Genomic DNA, 16,787 nt, shown 5'->3' with positions numbered 1-16,787 from the left:
ACGAAGGATAATAACTGGAAAAGTTATCGAAACATGTTTTTGGAAATGATGTTCTCATTCTCGAAGGTAATCGGTATTCCAGCAGGCAAAGATATACATTTCGCAACGTTCTTCTTTCTCGACGATTTATTTATTTATCGTTTAGATCTTACAAAAGAACATATAATACATATTACGGCTTGACAGTGAATTCATAAGTAGTATAATATTCAAAACCTTAGAACTTATATCGTAGCGCACTCACGCTCGTGTGTTAGCTTAAAAATTAGAATCACTCGGTGTGAGAAAGAACCCATACGTACGTGCGTACTTACTCTCCTTGGACAGGTGTATATGATGGTGACACATGACGGCAAAAGTATCGATGACGATCTCGTGTGCCGTATACATACACACGTACGACACGATTTGCGAGAATTCGGCGTCTGATCGTCTCCGCGTTTTATCCTCTTTTTAAATAGAAACAACGACAATCGCCGTAATTACTTACGCGTAACGAAAGAAAAAAGAAAAAAAGAAAAAATACGGAAGTCACAAAATTTCGCTGTGTTTCTCGTTAAACAGTTTTCTTCTTCCTTTCTTTTCTGTTTTTTTTTTTCTTTATTTTATTTTTACACAATACGAAACTAAACGAAACTCGCACGATTGCGCTGTATCTCGTCGTTGAATAATTTCTTTCTTCCGTGTTGATGATACGGAAACCGAAATTCACACGATTTCGATCACGAATCGTAAAGTTTCGCTGTGTTTCGTCGAATAATATTTTCTTTTCTTTCTTAGTAATACGAAACGGAAACAAGATTCGTACGATCTTACGGCTAAAAAACGGGGGACCGCATCGTCGTCGTTCGCTCGACGACGTTTAAAATGGCCCCTCCTCTCATTTAAATACAATACAAGAATCGAACGTGCTTATACTATATTCTCTTATATCTTTCACATTTTAATTTCTTTTCTCTCTGATCGGAGCGATTTTAGAGCGATTGGCTCTACAGCTCCTCGGTAATGACTCGAGTATTAATTCTGCTTTTAAAAGACGTGATCGATCAAAGGCGGACGATGAATATCCGGTTGTGTTAATGAGCTTTCCTAACGACTAACACCGAACTTTCCTTATCTTTGGTTTACCTACGAGCTTAATATTTTTTTTCCAGAGAATTCGTATGTTTTGTGACTGTGTGTAACGTATGGATGTATATGTATGTACGTGTGTCTTATATTCGTGTGAAAGAGAGCGAGAGAGGGGGAGACAGGGAGAGAGACAGAGAAAGAGAGAGAGAGAGAGGGGGACAGATAGACAGACCTTTTTGTTATTTTTCTTTTAGACAGAATCGTACTTAAGCCTAGCTTAGAAGATATCGTTTTTTTTTCCTTTTCTTTTATATCCTATGCTCATCGAGAATCATTGAAAAAACTCGGAACGTTTTCTAGAACATCTTTTATATCCTCGATTCGAGCGAGAACGCTCCACGCACACGTGAAACATGGGAAATCGGCTATCGGTGCGTTCATGGGATTTTCCTTTAACTTTCTCGTTACTGGTAAACTGCGGATTTTTATGCATTTATGAAAAAATATAAAATTATATAAAAACATAACGTGCGCAAATATATAAAACATTCACGGTCGATTGATAATGATAGTAATACGTAACGTAATTATTATTAAGTAATTACTAGGCGAAACAGATCTGTCCTTAGTTCTGTTAATAATTCATTTTCAATCGGACGAATAAAAATATGGATTTGCATAAATATCCGCAATCTTTAATAGTTGGTAATTCCTTTCTTCTTTTCTCTTTTTTTTTTTTTTTTTTTGAAATAACGTGGCGCACGCGACAGCCCCGTCTGGTACACAATTTTATTCGTCTCTTCGTTTTTCATTTTCGTTTACTTTTGTTTTAGCTTCGTTTTGTTGTATCTCTTTTGTCTCCCTTCGTACGCGTGCGTGCGTCTCCATCGACAACAGACGTCGTGCCACAAAATGCCATTCGTGCAGGACGCATGGATGACGATATACAATGAAGTCGGCGAAGAACAATGACAATGAGAAAGAATTGGATTAGGGTAAGACGACGCGGTCCAAGACGAGAAACCAGGAAACTCATTTATGGAACTTCGTACACTTAGGTCTTGTGACTGATGCTACGTTGGCAAGAGGATCTTGAGATTGATCGAATATATCGAATAGAGCGATCAGTTTCGTTTCACAGACACCACCGCTTCTACCATTTGCTCTCGTTCACGTTTGCCAATTTTAATTATCTTCTAATGCCTAAAGATTTGACTCGCCATTGTTCAATTTTGATTCGCTCGATGCTACGTGTTGTCCTCAGCGTCGCCTTGAATTCTACCGAATCTCTTTCTCAAGAAATCTCCGAGAAAACGTATTTTTCATTCGATCTTAGTCGGTCAAATCCCCCAATCCTTTCGTTACCCAGCAGCTTCGCTCGCTCGTCCCAATCTCAAGATCGTCCCTAGTAAAAGAATCCAGTTCGTCTACCTCAAACTTTTTCATCTAAATCATTTGTCTTAAATTATTTTCTTCCAAGTCTGCAAAAAAAAAAAAAAAAAGAGAAAAATGGAAAAGAAGGAAGAAGAGTAAAAAGAGAAAAGAAAAGAACGTTCCTCAAATTTTCTCATCTCGTCTCGCGCTCCATTTCCCCTCCTTTATAATACCGGGAAGTAGAAGAAGAATAGAAAAAATGGTTGTTCCTTCAGAATCTACGTTCCGTTTTCTACACGTTGCTCGATCAACCGATTAAGGATCAACATCGATTAAGGAATGATATCGAATGAGATCTTGAAATAATCGAATCTTGAAATAGTCGAATAATTTAAACACTTTGTCTGACATAGACAGAGAAGCGTCTATCACAATGATAGATAATTCGTAAAAGTACGAAAATCGGATCTCTGTACGTAAGTCGCGAAGATTTCTGACTTGCTCGACCCTCGTAAGGTTCTATGGCCTACATATATTTCATCGTAGATAGGACGAAATAAATTTTTCGTATCTCGGTTCGCAACTTCGATGTTGAAAACACCGGAACGCAACAACGTAAATTGACGGAAAAACGACGTGTAAATGCAACGTTGTCCCTTAATGGATCGAGGCTTGTTTTCAGTGCGCGCTATAATCGAATTTTCTCCATCAACTCACCAATCCCATCCTCTGCAGCCAAGGTCATTTTGCAGTCCGACCATTCATATACTATATATCGCGATACTATATATATGATAACGCATATACTATGACAAACAATCTCAACATCATCGATAATTCTCCATTTTTCTACTTTCTTTCTCTAGATCGCGCGGGGCAAGCGATACTCCACGTTATCAATCGTTCGTCCGCCGTTATCAAGGGGTGCTCGTCGTTTCGATTGTTCCTTTCGACCCTACACGCCATTTTATCTTCGATCGTTTCGCGTTACGATAAAAGCGACGCGCGGGCTACCTTTAGGGGGAAAAAATGAAAGATAAAGCACAATACGAAGCTTTACGTTGCTTTTCAATTTCGTTTCATTCGTGCGCGTAAATCCTCGACTTTCTCGTTTAGTTTCTTGGTAGACAGACGCTTTAAATTAACGCAAACGTAGGATTAGAAGGAGAACTTAGACGTACGCTTATTATACCGTATCAGACGATTCTTCCGCATTTTTTGGGAAAGTCGTTGAGATCAACCGGCGGGAGAATCGAGTTTCGACATCCTTTTGTCACCTGTCGCCCTTAGTTTTGTGTTTTCTTAACAATGCAGCAAACATATATCGATGGGAGAAATTTTGCGATCGAATAAGCTCGGAGATGCGGACTATTGTAGGATCGAATTATCATTCGAATAGAATTAAGAATTAAAGATTAGATTTTAATTTCTGTCTGGAGAATTTTCACGATCGTGCGATAATAAATGAGTGGATGGTAGATGTGAACGATATTTGTATCTTTCGTTGTTTATTTGAGCGATCGAAGGAAGTAAATTCTATGGTCGAACCTTCCAAAACGGTATTTCGTAAATATAGAAGCTTTTGCAAGTTTTATCGAGTGACCAGTTTTATAGGTTTCGATATAAAATTGTTCGTCCGGCTTTTCTTTTTAGAACAAAGCGAAAAAGACCATCGATCCAACGAATATGGATTGGGTAAACAATGTCGATTGTGTGAGCTGGCTCCCGTTACGCAAAGCCGATTAATCCGTTGACAAAGTGCAACGCGCGTGACTCAAATTTTCGATACCATGATTGTTTACTTACGTAACTTTATTCATATAGAATTTCACGCTGATATTTTACTAACGCAGTTAAGCTACCAACATCATCTGTTAATACTAATTTTCGCAAATCCTAAAAACATGCAGCTAAATAAATAATAAAAGTATTAAAATAACAGCGAGATAAGTTGTCAGATATTCGCCCGAACGATTTCCCTCTTTCGCAACGTAAATCTCTAGAAAAGTTTCATTCGAAAGCAAGGACGACGAAAATTTCAATCTCAGCGATTTTTATCTTCAGAAATGCAAAGATAAATTATCGTTCAACGTTCGCTCGTTCCCTCAACAATTTCAGTATTTCGCTGTTTCTCCAAAATTCACAACTTTCCAAGAATTTATAATTCGAAACGCGGGATGATCGAAACTCCACTGCCACCAATTTCCCTGCGATTTTCCCAAAACGCAGAAACTTGCTGATAAAATCCTAACCGAACTATCCTGCTCGTTCGAACCTCGATAAAACCTAATCTCTACGATTAATAAGTTAACAGCTAAGGGATGGCACTGAGGGGTCGGTCGAGAAGCAAAACACAGGTACCTAACTCGTCCAATCTAGAACGCAGCTTCTCTATCGTACAATAAGAAACTATAGCCGTTTCTTTCGACCGTCGCGCGTTTCGTTCTTTTATCGTCTCGTTTGCTCTCCGCGGCTCTAAAAGAAAAGAAAAGACGATTCGCTGTGTGATATCGTCGCGAACGATCAGTTCACTCGCTCCTTCCTTCTTTCTCTCGATTGTCTGACGTTCAATTAGCGGCGTAATTAAGCTAGCTACGGAGACGAAGGATTTGCCGGATCATCCTCTGCCCTGTGATAACTCGAGACTGTGCTAATTTATTCATTGGATGTCGCGAAACCGCGCGATGCTCTCGAAACACGATTCACTTGGGCAATTCGATTCGTCCTTGCTGCTGCGAATTATGCAGCTGGAGGAGGAATACGCGTCCTCGAGCGCGAAATTTTTAGCTCGATCGCGAGGAACCGATGTTTCCAGATGGGCGGATTTGCGCTCGAAAGCTTTCAGAGACTGCGACCTCTTTGGAAACGTATGACGAATTTTTCCGATTGCCGAGTATTCCACACCGATTTTTTCACAGATACGAATCATTTTATTAGCTTTCATCGTCGATATTTTTCTTCTTTTTTCTTTTAGCAAACGATAGATTAATATATCTTAAATTCGAGAGATAGGTTGGAAGTAATTAAAAAGCTAGTTCGTATTTCACTTTGGCGAAACGCAGGTTAATGAATGAGGTTTAAATTAGGTCTGTGTTAGGTTTAGTTTTGGGGTAGAGGTGATAAATCGATAGCGAAATCTCATTTTCCGGGTCAGTTTCGGTTAATCCGAAACAGGTGGTTAGAAACTCGCACCTAAATCTCCACCAAAATCTCCATTACTATTCGTAATTTCGCTAATATTGTACAATAGATTCAAATAATCGGACAAGTATTTTTACTTCTGTTACAACTTCTTAATCGATTATGAAAGAAATTGACGATCAAACATCTGTTTTTTCCCTTTTCTACGCTGATTTGACCGCGTGATCTATAAAGCAGCCGTCGCAACTGTATTCCATCTTTATGCCAGAAATAAATTTCCCAGTCACGATCCACTCTTTTCTAGCCTTCCTCCAGTATCGTTTGTAATTTCATACCACAAGCAATGCCGTTTTAATTAACGTCTCTGTAAATCTATGTTTCAATTTCCAACAAATATCTTTCGTCTCCTATTCGAAACCTATTTCAGCATTTCCAAAAAATGGTCGAATTTCAATCGTCCTTTCTCTTGCAGCTTGCAAATTCCATATTAGCGTCAGCATTTCTGTAGACCTAAATTTCAACTAAATACCGATTCTCATTCTATTGCAGACCTATCTCGCTACTAAAAATAAAAATACAAGATTTCGCATTTGTCGCAAATGAATTTGTGAGACAATTACGAGATCAGATTGTCCCCATTCCTCCTCCAGCGTCGTTACAATTTTACATCAAAGTCCAACGCTATCAACTAGCGTCAAACTAGCGTCAAACTGTCTCTAAAACTATCTCTGAAGCAATCCAGAGAAACGTTAACAGTGTTCGATAATCGTTTCTACATATCGAGATGGATCTACCGTTGCGGTTTTCCAGGGGATTTTGTGCGTTTACAGATAGAGAGAGAGAGAGAGAGGGAGAGAGAGAGGGAGAGAGAGAGAGAGAGAGTAAGGGAGTGGAGACTGATCCACAACGATAAAACCGACGCGATTGCACGGGGAATTGACTAAGCTTCGGGTGGATCGTCTCCTCGGTCAACTTCCGTTCCCGTCGAACTTCCGAGAGCCTCGCGAGGACGCGGCTGGCCAGAAATTGCCAACTCGTGGAAACAATCTTACATGTGTACATGTGTCTCTGTGTGCGCACGTATATGTGTATGTAGATTTAAGCAACGATGAATCAGACTCGGTTGGAATAGTCTTCGTGCGAATCGAAAAATACATACAAGTATCATAAACGTTCACGATATATTTAAAAAGTTTAGCTTGAGAATATTTGTGGTAATATTTTAAGCGATTGGAGATATCGACGATTTTAGATACGTTCGATATATATTTGGTTAATTGGAAATATATGGTAACTCTTTCAATGTTGGAAATTACGTGATATCGATATTTCTTATTTTCTCTTGTCCGTCTTTTTCCTCTTTATCCTGCTAGAATCTAATATAGGAAAGATTGCATCGCGGATAAAACGATTTTCGTGGATTTTAATCGTAAAAAAGCGTTCGGTGAAAATCTGAAAGTACGACAGAATTGAAAGAGGCAGTTTCGAATTCTTTGATGATATGTAATTGAATTAATTAATAAGGGGTACTCTGTGATTGATCAAATGAACAGGTATCAGTGGAAGTTCATCAGAGGCTGTAATTTCGTCGATTGCAACCCGATCGCGGATTCCCATTTCCATTTGCGAATTTATATCCAATTAATGTTGTTAAGTTATCGTTGATTGATCATCCGATGGAAATTAGTCGAAATTAGATATCTACGTAATCAATAATCCAGTCTGTAATTTACTTATTGATAGTTTTCGAAGACATTTTTCCCATTCTTCCTGAGAAAGGCTGTTCCTTCCGCGGTAAACGTGTAGAATAGAAAAAGAACAGTAAACGGAGTAAAATCGCTAAAAGGGTTAATCAACTAAATCATAATCATCGATACTAATCCTACGTTCTACTTACATAAATTCTAGACAAGATTTATATCTACTGTTATCGATTATTAAGAAGAACTTCTTTCTACGACCCACGAAACATCGAGCCTCGAGAGGGTTTTCTTATCGGTTAAGGGCGTTTTATCACCTGTACCAATTTTCCTTCGAATCCCTCGATTTTCCCGACACCTTCCCGACCGATAATAAATCTTGACACCGAGAAAAAACCGAGGAAAGGATACGAAAGATCGGCCATAAAGCACACGAAGACTATTCCCGACCAATTATGTACAAACGTTCTCTATAATCGAGCGAGCTAATGAAAAAGTCGCGCGAAAAACACGAGTTTATATTTAATAATCGATCGTTCGAAAAAGGGACTCCATTATGGAGAATAAAAGTACGTCGAAAAGTCAATAATACAAAATGGTCACTGAAAAGTGCCAGCTGGTTAAGCAGCCTGTAAACGTACGCGGCGATAACGAGTCCGTGCGTAGAAAAACGTGAATCGAACGTGTTTTTCCCCTCGAAGATACATATATTATATTCCAAGCGTACTCCGTGTCATCTCGCGAGATCGCGCTCGATAAATCCGATTCGAGTCTCGTCCACGTCCGACAGCACGCGCTTCAAAATTCTTCTCACCGTGCGTAGGTGGAATCCAGTCTCGCGAACGATCCGTCGATCGTTCCGGGACGGTTGTGACGCGACTTGAACGCTTCTTCATTTACGAGAAGAGCCAAATTGATGTTTCGCTCGTCGTCGCCTCGGAGTTCCTATCACTCACCTCGGCTTCTTGTTGGTTGAAACTGACGATCGACGTTTCTCGACTCGTCCGTTTCATCGTGTTCAAGTTCTCACGCTTGTAAGTTTCATTGGTTTAGTTAGATTTTGCGGATAGCGGTGGAAAGAGGAGATCGATCGAGATACGTAACGTTTGGCATACCAGATTGATTGTTCTTTCATTTTTAGAAGAAGACTATGGATCGTGGAGTTGTCCGAGCCTTTGTTGCAATTTAGAAACATAAAGGCTTCTTGAAATTGAAACTCGAAAAATGTTGGAATACGTAATTCCTAAACTTGTAGAGTAAAACCTCGCATCGATTGCTCCTTCGTTGGCCATAAATTTCGCAAGGGTTGGAACTCGCTTCGTCCCATCGAGGAACGTTGTCAACCAGATTATTCTCATCGTTAAAAATTTCAGAAGTCCGATACGTCGCTTGATCTCGCGCCAAAGCTCAAATTTGGCGAGATAGTAACCTTCAGCCCACGATCCTTGCTACAACGAATTCCTTCCACCGGAAGAATACCAAATACTCTGCGAATATCCATAAAATCTATCTTGCCAAACGACGACGGCGGAGAAAGCTTGTTCGAAGTGAGAAAATAAAAATTCCTCGGCAAGAAGGATCGCTCGAGACGCGTCAAACCTTGGAGAACACCGGTGAGAACGCACGCGACGATACACACACATATACACCTCGCGCGATTCGATTATGTACGCTCTTATGTTTCGGAATAGCGAGAACCGTCCTCGTCCTCGTGCACGGGCCGTCTTTCCGATCTGTTTGCTGGGCCGTCCGGCGAACATAGCCGCTTCTACGTGAACAGAACCGACAGAAACAGGAGCAGAGAGCATAGGAGGACGGACAGGTCGAGGCGAACGAGGTCAGGCGAAGACGAAAACCATATGGAACCCGAGGAGCCGACACGAGCATTCTCATGGCGACTCGAAGGTTGTTCGGACGCCATTAAATCCTCCCTCGAGGGCTCCGGGCACGGCAGCTCTTCTAGTTTCAAGTCGAATAGGTTCTTCACGTAGCACAGTTTACCCTCCACCATCTGCACCTGTAACAGTATTCACGAAGAAGGGTGTTTTAGTCGGGGATGGCTGCGGTTCCAGGGTGAAGTGATATTCTTGTAAGCTTAAATTAAAGCACTGTGCAGAGCTGGAAAGATGATTAGCGAGACGACACTGGGTAAGGGAATTAGTGCTCTCTATCGCTCATCGTCACGCGTTGCTATATACCAGTGGTTCAGTAACCGGTGTTCCGCGAACTTGTTCTAAGCGTTTCGCGAGATTAAGTTATTCCATCTTGACGAAAGAATTATCCAAGTTACGGTTTTTACCAACGTACCTTCTTTTGATTAACGTTTTCTTGTTTCTTTTTCTTTTTTTTTTTTTTTGAGGAATATTTTTACGATTAGACAATTGAGTCTATCAATAATAAAATAAAAATAAAATTCCTACGACAGTGTTAGAATTTCTATTTGTGCAAATAACATTTCCTTACGACTGTATGGAATTCGAACGATGTTGGTTGCAGTTTCTCGCCTTCTTCGAAAGTATTGCTGGAAACTATGCAAGAGACTGGTATCGAGAAAGTTGGCGCAATTGATAAAACTTTCGCCGCTTCTTGCTCTTCCTCTCTTACTTTTTGCTTATTTTGTAAATACGAATAAATGATATTTCGATACTTCTTTTCGAATCTTGTTAGAAATTAAGTTTATACGTGAAACGCTGATGCACACCACACGTTTACCCTTCGTTCTCGATTCATAAAGCCTTTTTTCATTTCGGGCGCAACTAAACGCAACGTGAGAAACATTCGATGGTTCGAAATTTTTATCCGCTGAAAACGAACGGACGAATTAAAACTTTAGCCGCGGCATTATTTTGACAAGTGAGTCGATGCGTACATATTTTGAGAATAAATCGAGGGACGAAAAACGTGGCCGAGTGCTTTGGCCAGTTTTAATTGTATATAAAAATACAATGCGGCGTTTCGTTAAACAAATTTCACAGTTTGTTAAATTGTTCGCTTGAAACTTTATGGCGCGATATATTTTTATTAAAAGATAAAAAGAAGAGCAGCACGAATAAATAAATGCCTCCCGTCACGCAGAAAAATAAGTTACGCCATTTCGAATAAAGTGTTGACTTTACTTGTGGTTTTTCCGAAATATCGTCATGCCTGGTCAGCTTGTCCGCACCCTATGCTTCCGTTGGACATTTAAATAAAAAATAGTCTCCGAGAAATTCCGAGCACGTCGAAAAAACCGGCGAAACCAAAGGTCCCTTCGTGATAAGAAACTTTATAACAGCGTTTCATAACCAGACAGTGTTTCGCGCCCATGTCGGCGGTATGCAGCGTTTCGTCAAATTCCAGACGATTTTTCTACATTTTTTAATTTGCTCGCTCGTCTCTCGAACATCCGATACGTTTTATCGCGACACTTGGATATGCGATTAAAGCAATTTGAAAATCTTCTGCCGCGACACTTGCACGATGTGTAGGTTTTGCTTACAGTATAGATATCTGTTCGTACGTAAAATAATATAAAATAAAATAAAAATAAAATCAGGTTACTGAAATTCCAATCGACATTGGATCGACGTAACACTTTGTTCGCTTAAATGCACGACGGGTAAACGGTGTGGTGTAAAATCGAAGATTCCCTTCAAATATTAGCTTGTCCGAAAAGTTTCTTTCGCTTTACGAGGAAATAATAGACGCACAACGTTTTTTGTTTTACATTATTTTGTCGAATTACGTACGATCCATTTCGTTCTGTTGAGATAAACATTTCACAGACACATTTCACAGATTATTTTGTCGAATTACGTACGATCCATTTCGTTCTGTTGAGATAAACATTTCACAGACTTGGTTTCACGTTTGTACGAAGGTGTGCCGTTGTAAAGAACACGTTTGCGAAAGAAAGACACTTTACGGACAACCTAATACTGGGTATCGACAGGGAAATATTCGCGAATATCAAAAACGAAGAAAAAAGACGTTGTAGAAATTGTAGACAAATATTAGGTGATACGCGATATTATCATGCCAGGCGCGATGAACGTAACATAAAATATAATGTCCCTTAATTCAGCGACAGATTCGAAGAAACGTGGTGATGGAATTGGGGCGAAATTGATCCCGTTCCCTTCGATGGCAGGAAGAAAAATATAGAAGGTAAACGTATATCTTACCTTTGGCTGAAAATCGGAATTCGAGGAAGAATCCTCGTATCCATCTTTGCTCTCGTATTCGTCGCCCAAGTAGGCGTCGTCGTCCTCGATGCTGCCGTCTCTCAAGCTCCCGGTGCGATATTCCTCTGTAACAGCAGAGAATCGAAAATTCGAACAAAATGCATATCGAGCAGTCGTCGAAAATGCGTTCTAGATTGTTGCTGTTTCCTACCTTGGTCTTCTATATCGCGAAATGAAATAGAGATGAGAAAACGGCTTGACGTGCCGTAGATAAAGCGAAATAAAACGGGAACTTTTTGTTTAAAAAAGGACGTACAACGTGGTCCGCATGACTGTCGTCGCGAGAATCTTAGGATCCCTTTCTTTGTTCATTTTAGCAAAAATGGAAAGAATGTCGTTGAAAGTGTAGTAGAAGGAAAATTAAAGGACGATCATGGTTCTCATTGTGAAAAAATCGTCTACTTATTAGAAATATGAAAATTTCGATATCCGCGATATCTTTTTTTCTTTTCTTTTAATTTATGCGCGCCTACTGTTACGTTAATTTTCTGTATTTCCATTTTGAACGACGTATAATTTGCCTGTCAGCTTTTAAAGAGAATAACTACATTTTCATTTGTAACCGATTGCTAGGAAATTGAAATGCTCTCGAGGAATATCGATCAATTAAACCGATACCAAATATTCCTTTTGAAGGATTCGATTATCGAACAGAGAATTTGAAATTCGAAATACCGAAGGTCTCTAACAACGAGTGGAATATCGGAAATTCTATTTTATTGGTCGGGTACTGATTAAACGTTCTAGATATCGGTAAGTCCAAGCATCGGCTGGATTATTAAAGATTTCGTACGACGGTGAATTTGACCATTGAACGAAAAAACGTTGTAATTTAATTCTGAAAAATTAGATTGCAGAGACGAACAACGAAATTGCAAAATTTCCCTCGATATTTCGAACGTTAATTAATTTGTTTAGCGTTCGCTTTTAACCGTAATTTTATGCCCTGGACATTAAATTTTGTCATTAATTCTGTTGGAATTTAAAGTTAAGATAAATAATCTGTGGAAGACACAATGTTTATGTTGAAATAATATCAGCTGATATTTATTAAACAGAATTACAGAACCAAATGTATTTAAAATATAAGTGAGTGTTATGAATTGTTGACAGTTGGCCAGTTACTCTCAGACTGAATGTAGGTAGTGACCCATGGTCCCTTAAAGATTTTCAACCCCACTCTCTCTACAGTAGTGAGTATGACCTGTGTAAATGTCCTGTTCAAATGCCTGTGTAGGTGTCTGTATGCGTAATATCGTTGTATTCCAACAAATTCAATTAATTCAACTAATTTTTAGCCCTCAGATGATATCGCCGAGACACAGGGAATTATTACAAAATATTTGTTTTATGAAATTTTATCCTGTGGGATGTAATGCGGGTACTAGGTGCAACGAAACAATGGAACAAAATTTAATATAATATTATTCGTCGATATGGTTTACAATGAAACGAAAGCTCCTTTGTCTCCAAGCGGTTTTCGCTCTTTTTTTCTTGCATTTCATTTTATTTTTCGAGCCTTTATTCGTATCTGGCAGTAATGGCAAACGTGACGCACCAGCAAAATAAATGAATTTAATGGATTCGTGATTTACGTTATGGCTGGTCGTTATAAAGGTTAATATTCCGGCAGACTTTGGACCAATTGAAAGAAACTGTAACGTGAAACAGGTGTTCTTGCGATTCAATTTTGCACAAAGTGGCTAATAAACAGAAGAGATTTTTTTTCCTTTTTGCATGTATCGATTAAAAATCCACCTATACACGGTACACGTATCGCGTTCCGATAGTTTCGTAAAATAATATTTCCTTTTTTCCGTTTAACGATAAAAATATTGTGCGCTTTAATCTAAAGCATCCACGAAACTAGATTCGAGCAGATGTATTTTTACTACGAGAAATTGGTCAAAGTTTTTCTTTTTAATTGTTGGTAAATCGAAATAAATTCGGCCAACGAGATGGTTAAAATATCTCTTCTTCTATAACTCAGACAATCCGAACTCGATCCAAACATTCGGTACGAAGTAACGTTTACCATGAACTGCGAAAACAATGTAGGGAAAGGAGCTATCCTAGCGGACAATGGAAGATCCCAAGAAGCAAGCCTTATTCATTCGTTACAATGAGGGAAATGCACTTGGACGAATTCAGCCCACTGTCCTCGACGCTTTTTTCTTCACGATGAAAGATAGTATTTTGAATGACGAAAGATTAACATCCGAATGCGAATAACGGGATCGTAAAGTGTGATTCACGCGTGTTCGCCGTGTTTTCAATTACGTCACGCGTTTCATTCTCGTGCTACTATCTGAGAAAAGGCTCACTGTTACATTTACAAAATGCATAGGTAGACTTTTCTTGTACAAATTTACTCGACTTTACCTCAACTTGTATCGACGTTATAAAATTTACTCGCAACATCTTATCTAATTTATTACGCGACTCGCGATTCGTAAAACTCACCTCTCCAACATTTTCTTCATTTTGTTACTTTGCTTTATTACTCGCTATTTTATCACAAACTTCTCGCTTTCTTGTTTCGCCATTGCCGAATATCTGCATTAATGCTATCAACGCGTGACTCGCAACGTCGTAAAACTTCATCAACGCTGTTACATAGTTCTAACGGAACAAGTGGGTCTAAGACGAAAATCTGGCCAGCCATCAGGAATGTCCAAGAAAATTGAACGGGCAGACAGTAGAAACGAAAAGGGTGTAAGCACCTTGAACCTACCTGAGTTCCGTGCAATTTCGAGCGCTTCGTTCCATTCGAGGTCGTCGTTGTTGATCTTCAGCGTTGCGTTATTGCTCTCCAGGAAGCAAGTGAGCTCCTCCAGGGACTCCCGCAGCTTTACGTTCTTCGTTTCGTTCCTCAGGCCCCAGATCCATGCCAGCTTGCAGTCGCAGATCAGTTTATTGCCTGAAACCGAGACACCGGCGGTGGATGTTTGATTAGATGGACCCTCGTCTTAACGTGTTTCCACGCTGTCGTTCATTGGAAAAGGACGCAGAAATGCTAGAGGAAGTTCGGGAATACTCGGATTTCATGGAGAAATTTAATAATATTACCAACGAGCTTTTACAATTATCCTACCTTTGGTAATAGTATTAGGTTGTCCGGAAAGTTTCTTTCGTTTCATAAGGTGATAACAGATGAGCAACAATTTCTGTTTTATATTATTTTATTGAATTAGGTATGATCCATTTCGTTATATTTCTATTATCATGGTCGTGCATAATTCAATAAACTAATATAAGACAAAAGCATTGTGCGCCTATTATTTCCTTATAAAACGAAAGAAACTTTTCAAATATGACCATAATGAATGTCATTAGGTGGTTTTGACAAAATCCGCAATCACTTAGTTGCCAACCCAATAATATCCAGTGGAATGGAAAGGTACAAGATTTCAGAGGAAAAAAATACAACAAATCGAGAATATATCGATACTATCAGAGAATACAAGCAGCCGAAGAATCTTGTTAGTTTCCTTAGTTGGAAATTAAAGTTGGTGTATTTATTTATCGGGAAATGAATACTACGTTGATTCTAAAGACTCGAAGAACCCTATTAGATCCATCGAATTGCACGTAACAGTTAATTTAGATGTAAAATTTATGTATACTTTTCCCTTTTAAGAGGATACTCAAGAAATGAAATGAAATAAAATATTCTCGGCGAAAATACCGTTCGTTGCTATGTTAATTCGAATACGTGGCAACATCGTAATTCAGCGACGAAGAGTTGCAACTGTCTGCGCTGAAATAATTCAAGAATGATCTGGCTGGGCTACAAGGGATGGGAGACCGCGTGCTGACCATTGTAATTAATTGTTTAATAATACATTCCTAGCAGAGGGGAAGCTTCTCCAGAATTTTGTCCCCTGTGGTCCTCAGAAATTCATGCGATTGCGGTGTGTCGTCCATATACAACCGGACACGAGGAACGAAAAGCCGACTAGAGACCGGCTTTTCGACTTTGCACGCGTTCTACCTCTAAGAGCTTCTTTATGTTCGCCACTCTTGTGGAATTTCCATAGCGAAGTTCGGCTCGCCAGGAGTTTCGCCGATTACACGCGATTCCCTCGGCCCATTTTAATGAGTTCTATTTGTTTTCGCTTCCCACGAGTGTTGGAAATGCTTTCATGTTGTCTGAGAATCGCGAGAAAACCTTGCCGATTCAGACAGCCATGAAATTTATATGAAATTAAGAGATAACAAAATCCTCCGATGAAAATAATCCTGCGAAAAATACGACCTTCGAATACAGTTTTCATCTCATTTTTTTACCTTTTATTTTCCATTTTGTTCCCTTTCGTGTATCTATTGATTTCTCGATTTTGATAAATACACTGGAAAAATGTTCCATGCGAAAAATATACACACGAGAAATATCAAATCTCCAGTGCATCTGTATAGAGAGAGAGAGAGAGAGAGAGAGAGAGAAAGAGAGAGAAACATCGTAACAAATTCCCAATACAACGTTACAAGTTATTAAAAAACAAAGGAAAGGATTAATTTTTCGGGCATTCTGTACCTGCACCCGTGAAACGCACAGAATACGCGATTCCCCGGAGAGCAGCTACGAAATTACAGAAAATTCATTGTCATTTACGGGAGAGTAGCGTCGATATCTTTTCTTCTCCGCTTTTTTTTTTCTTCTCCTCTCCCCACCGCCGCGGCGAAGAGCGAAGGAAGAAAGAATGCTATTAAAGTTGGTCGTTTCATTTTCGAATTCAGTGAAGAAGGATTAGCGCAAGACAACACCTCGCTTCTGTGAATGTAATGGATACGAGCGTGGCGATTGTTGCGTGGACAATGGCGCTTAGCAATTATTTTAAAGCGGCCCTCGAAACAATGAGAGCGAGTCGCGTATATAGTAACTTGTTCCATATTCCAGCTTTGAAGCTCATAATGACTCATAATAACAGCAGAAGCGGTGACTGAAGACGAGCCAAGACAACCGTCTCTGTCCCTTTAATCTCCATTTATCGTACTTTCATTGTTACGTGGCTCGGTCTCGCGATACATCCGTTTAAGTTCACGTGTCTGCAACCTCGCTAGCTACTCTTTTGAAGGAGACAACAGTAGAAATCGTCGAATCTCATTTTTTGGAACGACGAGACCACAGTAAGAGGAGAAGGATGAAACTATCGTTTGTTGTCCGTCAGATTTTTTAAAATTTGACAGGCAACGAGATGTATTGGTACCTGTAAGAGTGAACAAAAATGTTACGATGCAATTTTTTCAGAAAGTCACAGAGAATAGCGGAGTTGTA

At 39.5% G+C, this 16,787-nt stretch overlaps 1 protein-coding gene across 4 annotated transcripts in view; it reads right to left on the bottom strand.

Moving 5' to 3' along the window:
• Positions 1-118: 118 nt before the first annotated feature.
• The window catches only part of LOC122571077 (connectin-like), a 348,033-nt gene continuing 331,364 nt past the window's right edge, over positions 119-16,787 (bottom strand). For all 4 annotated transcript variants that reach the window (XM_043734336.1, XM_043734335.1, XM_043734338.1 and 1 more), the window contains 3 exons: positions 14,244-14,429; positions 11,450-11,574; positions 119-9,303 (listed from right to left, as the gene is read on the bottom strand). In XM_043734336.1, coding sequence (XP_043590271.1) covers positions 9,055-9,303; positions 11,450-11,574; positions 14,244-14,429 — 560 coding nt within the window. In that variant the 3' untranslated portion in view covers positions 119-9,054. The remainder of the gene's footprint in view (positions 9,304-11,449; positions 11,575-14,243; positions 14,430-16,787) is intronic.

The sequence above is a fragment of the Bombus pyrosoma genome, linkage group LG9 (genome assembly GCF_014825855.1).
Source record: "Bombus pyrosoma isolate SC7728 linkage group LG9, ASM1482585v1, whole genome shotgun sequence".
In the NCBI taxonomy this organism is placed as follows: Eukaryota; Metazoa; Arthropoda; class Insecta; order Hymenoptera; family Apidae; genus Bombus; species Bombus pyrosoma.
Note: the sequence above shows the minus strand (reverse complement) of the source record. Positions and strands in the feature narration are given on the sequence as shown.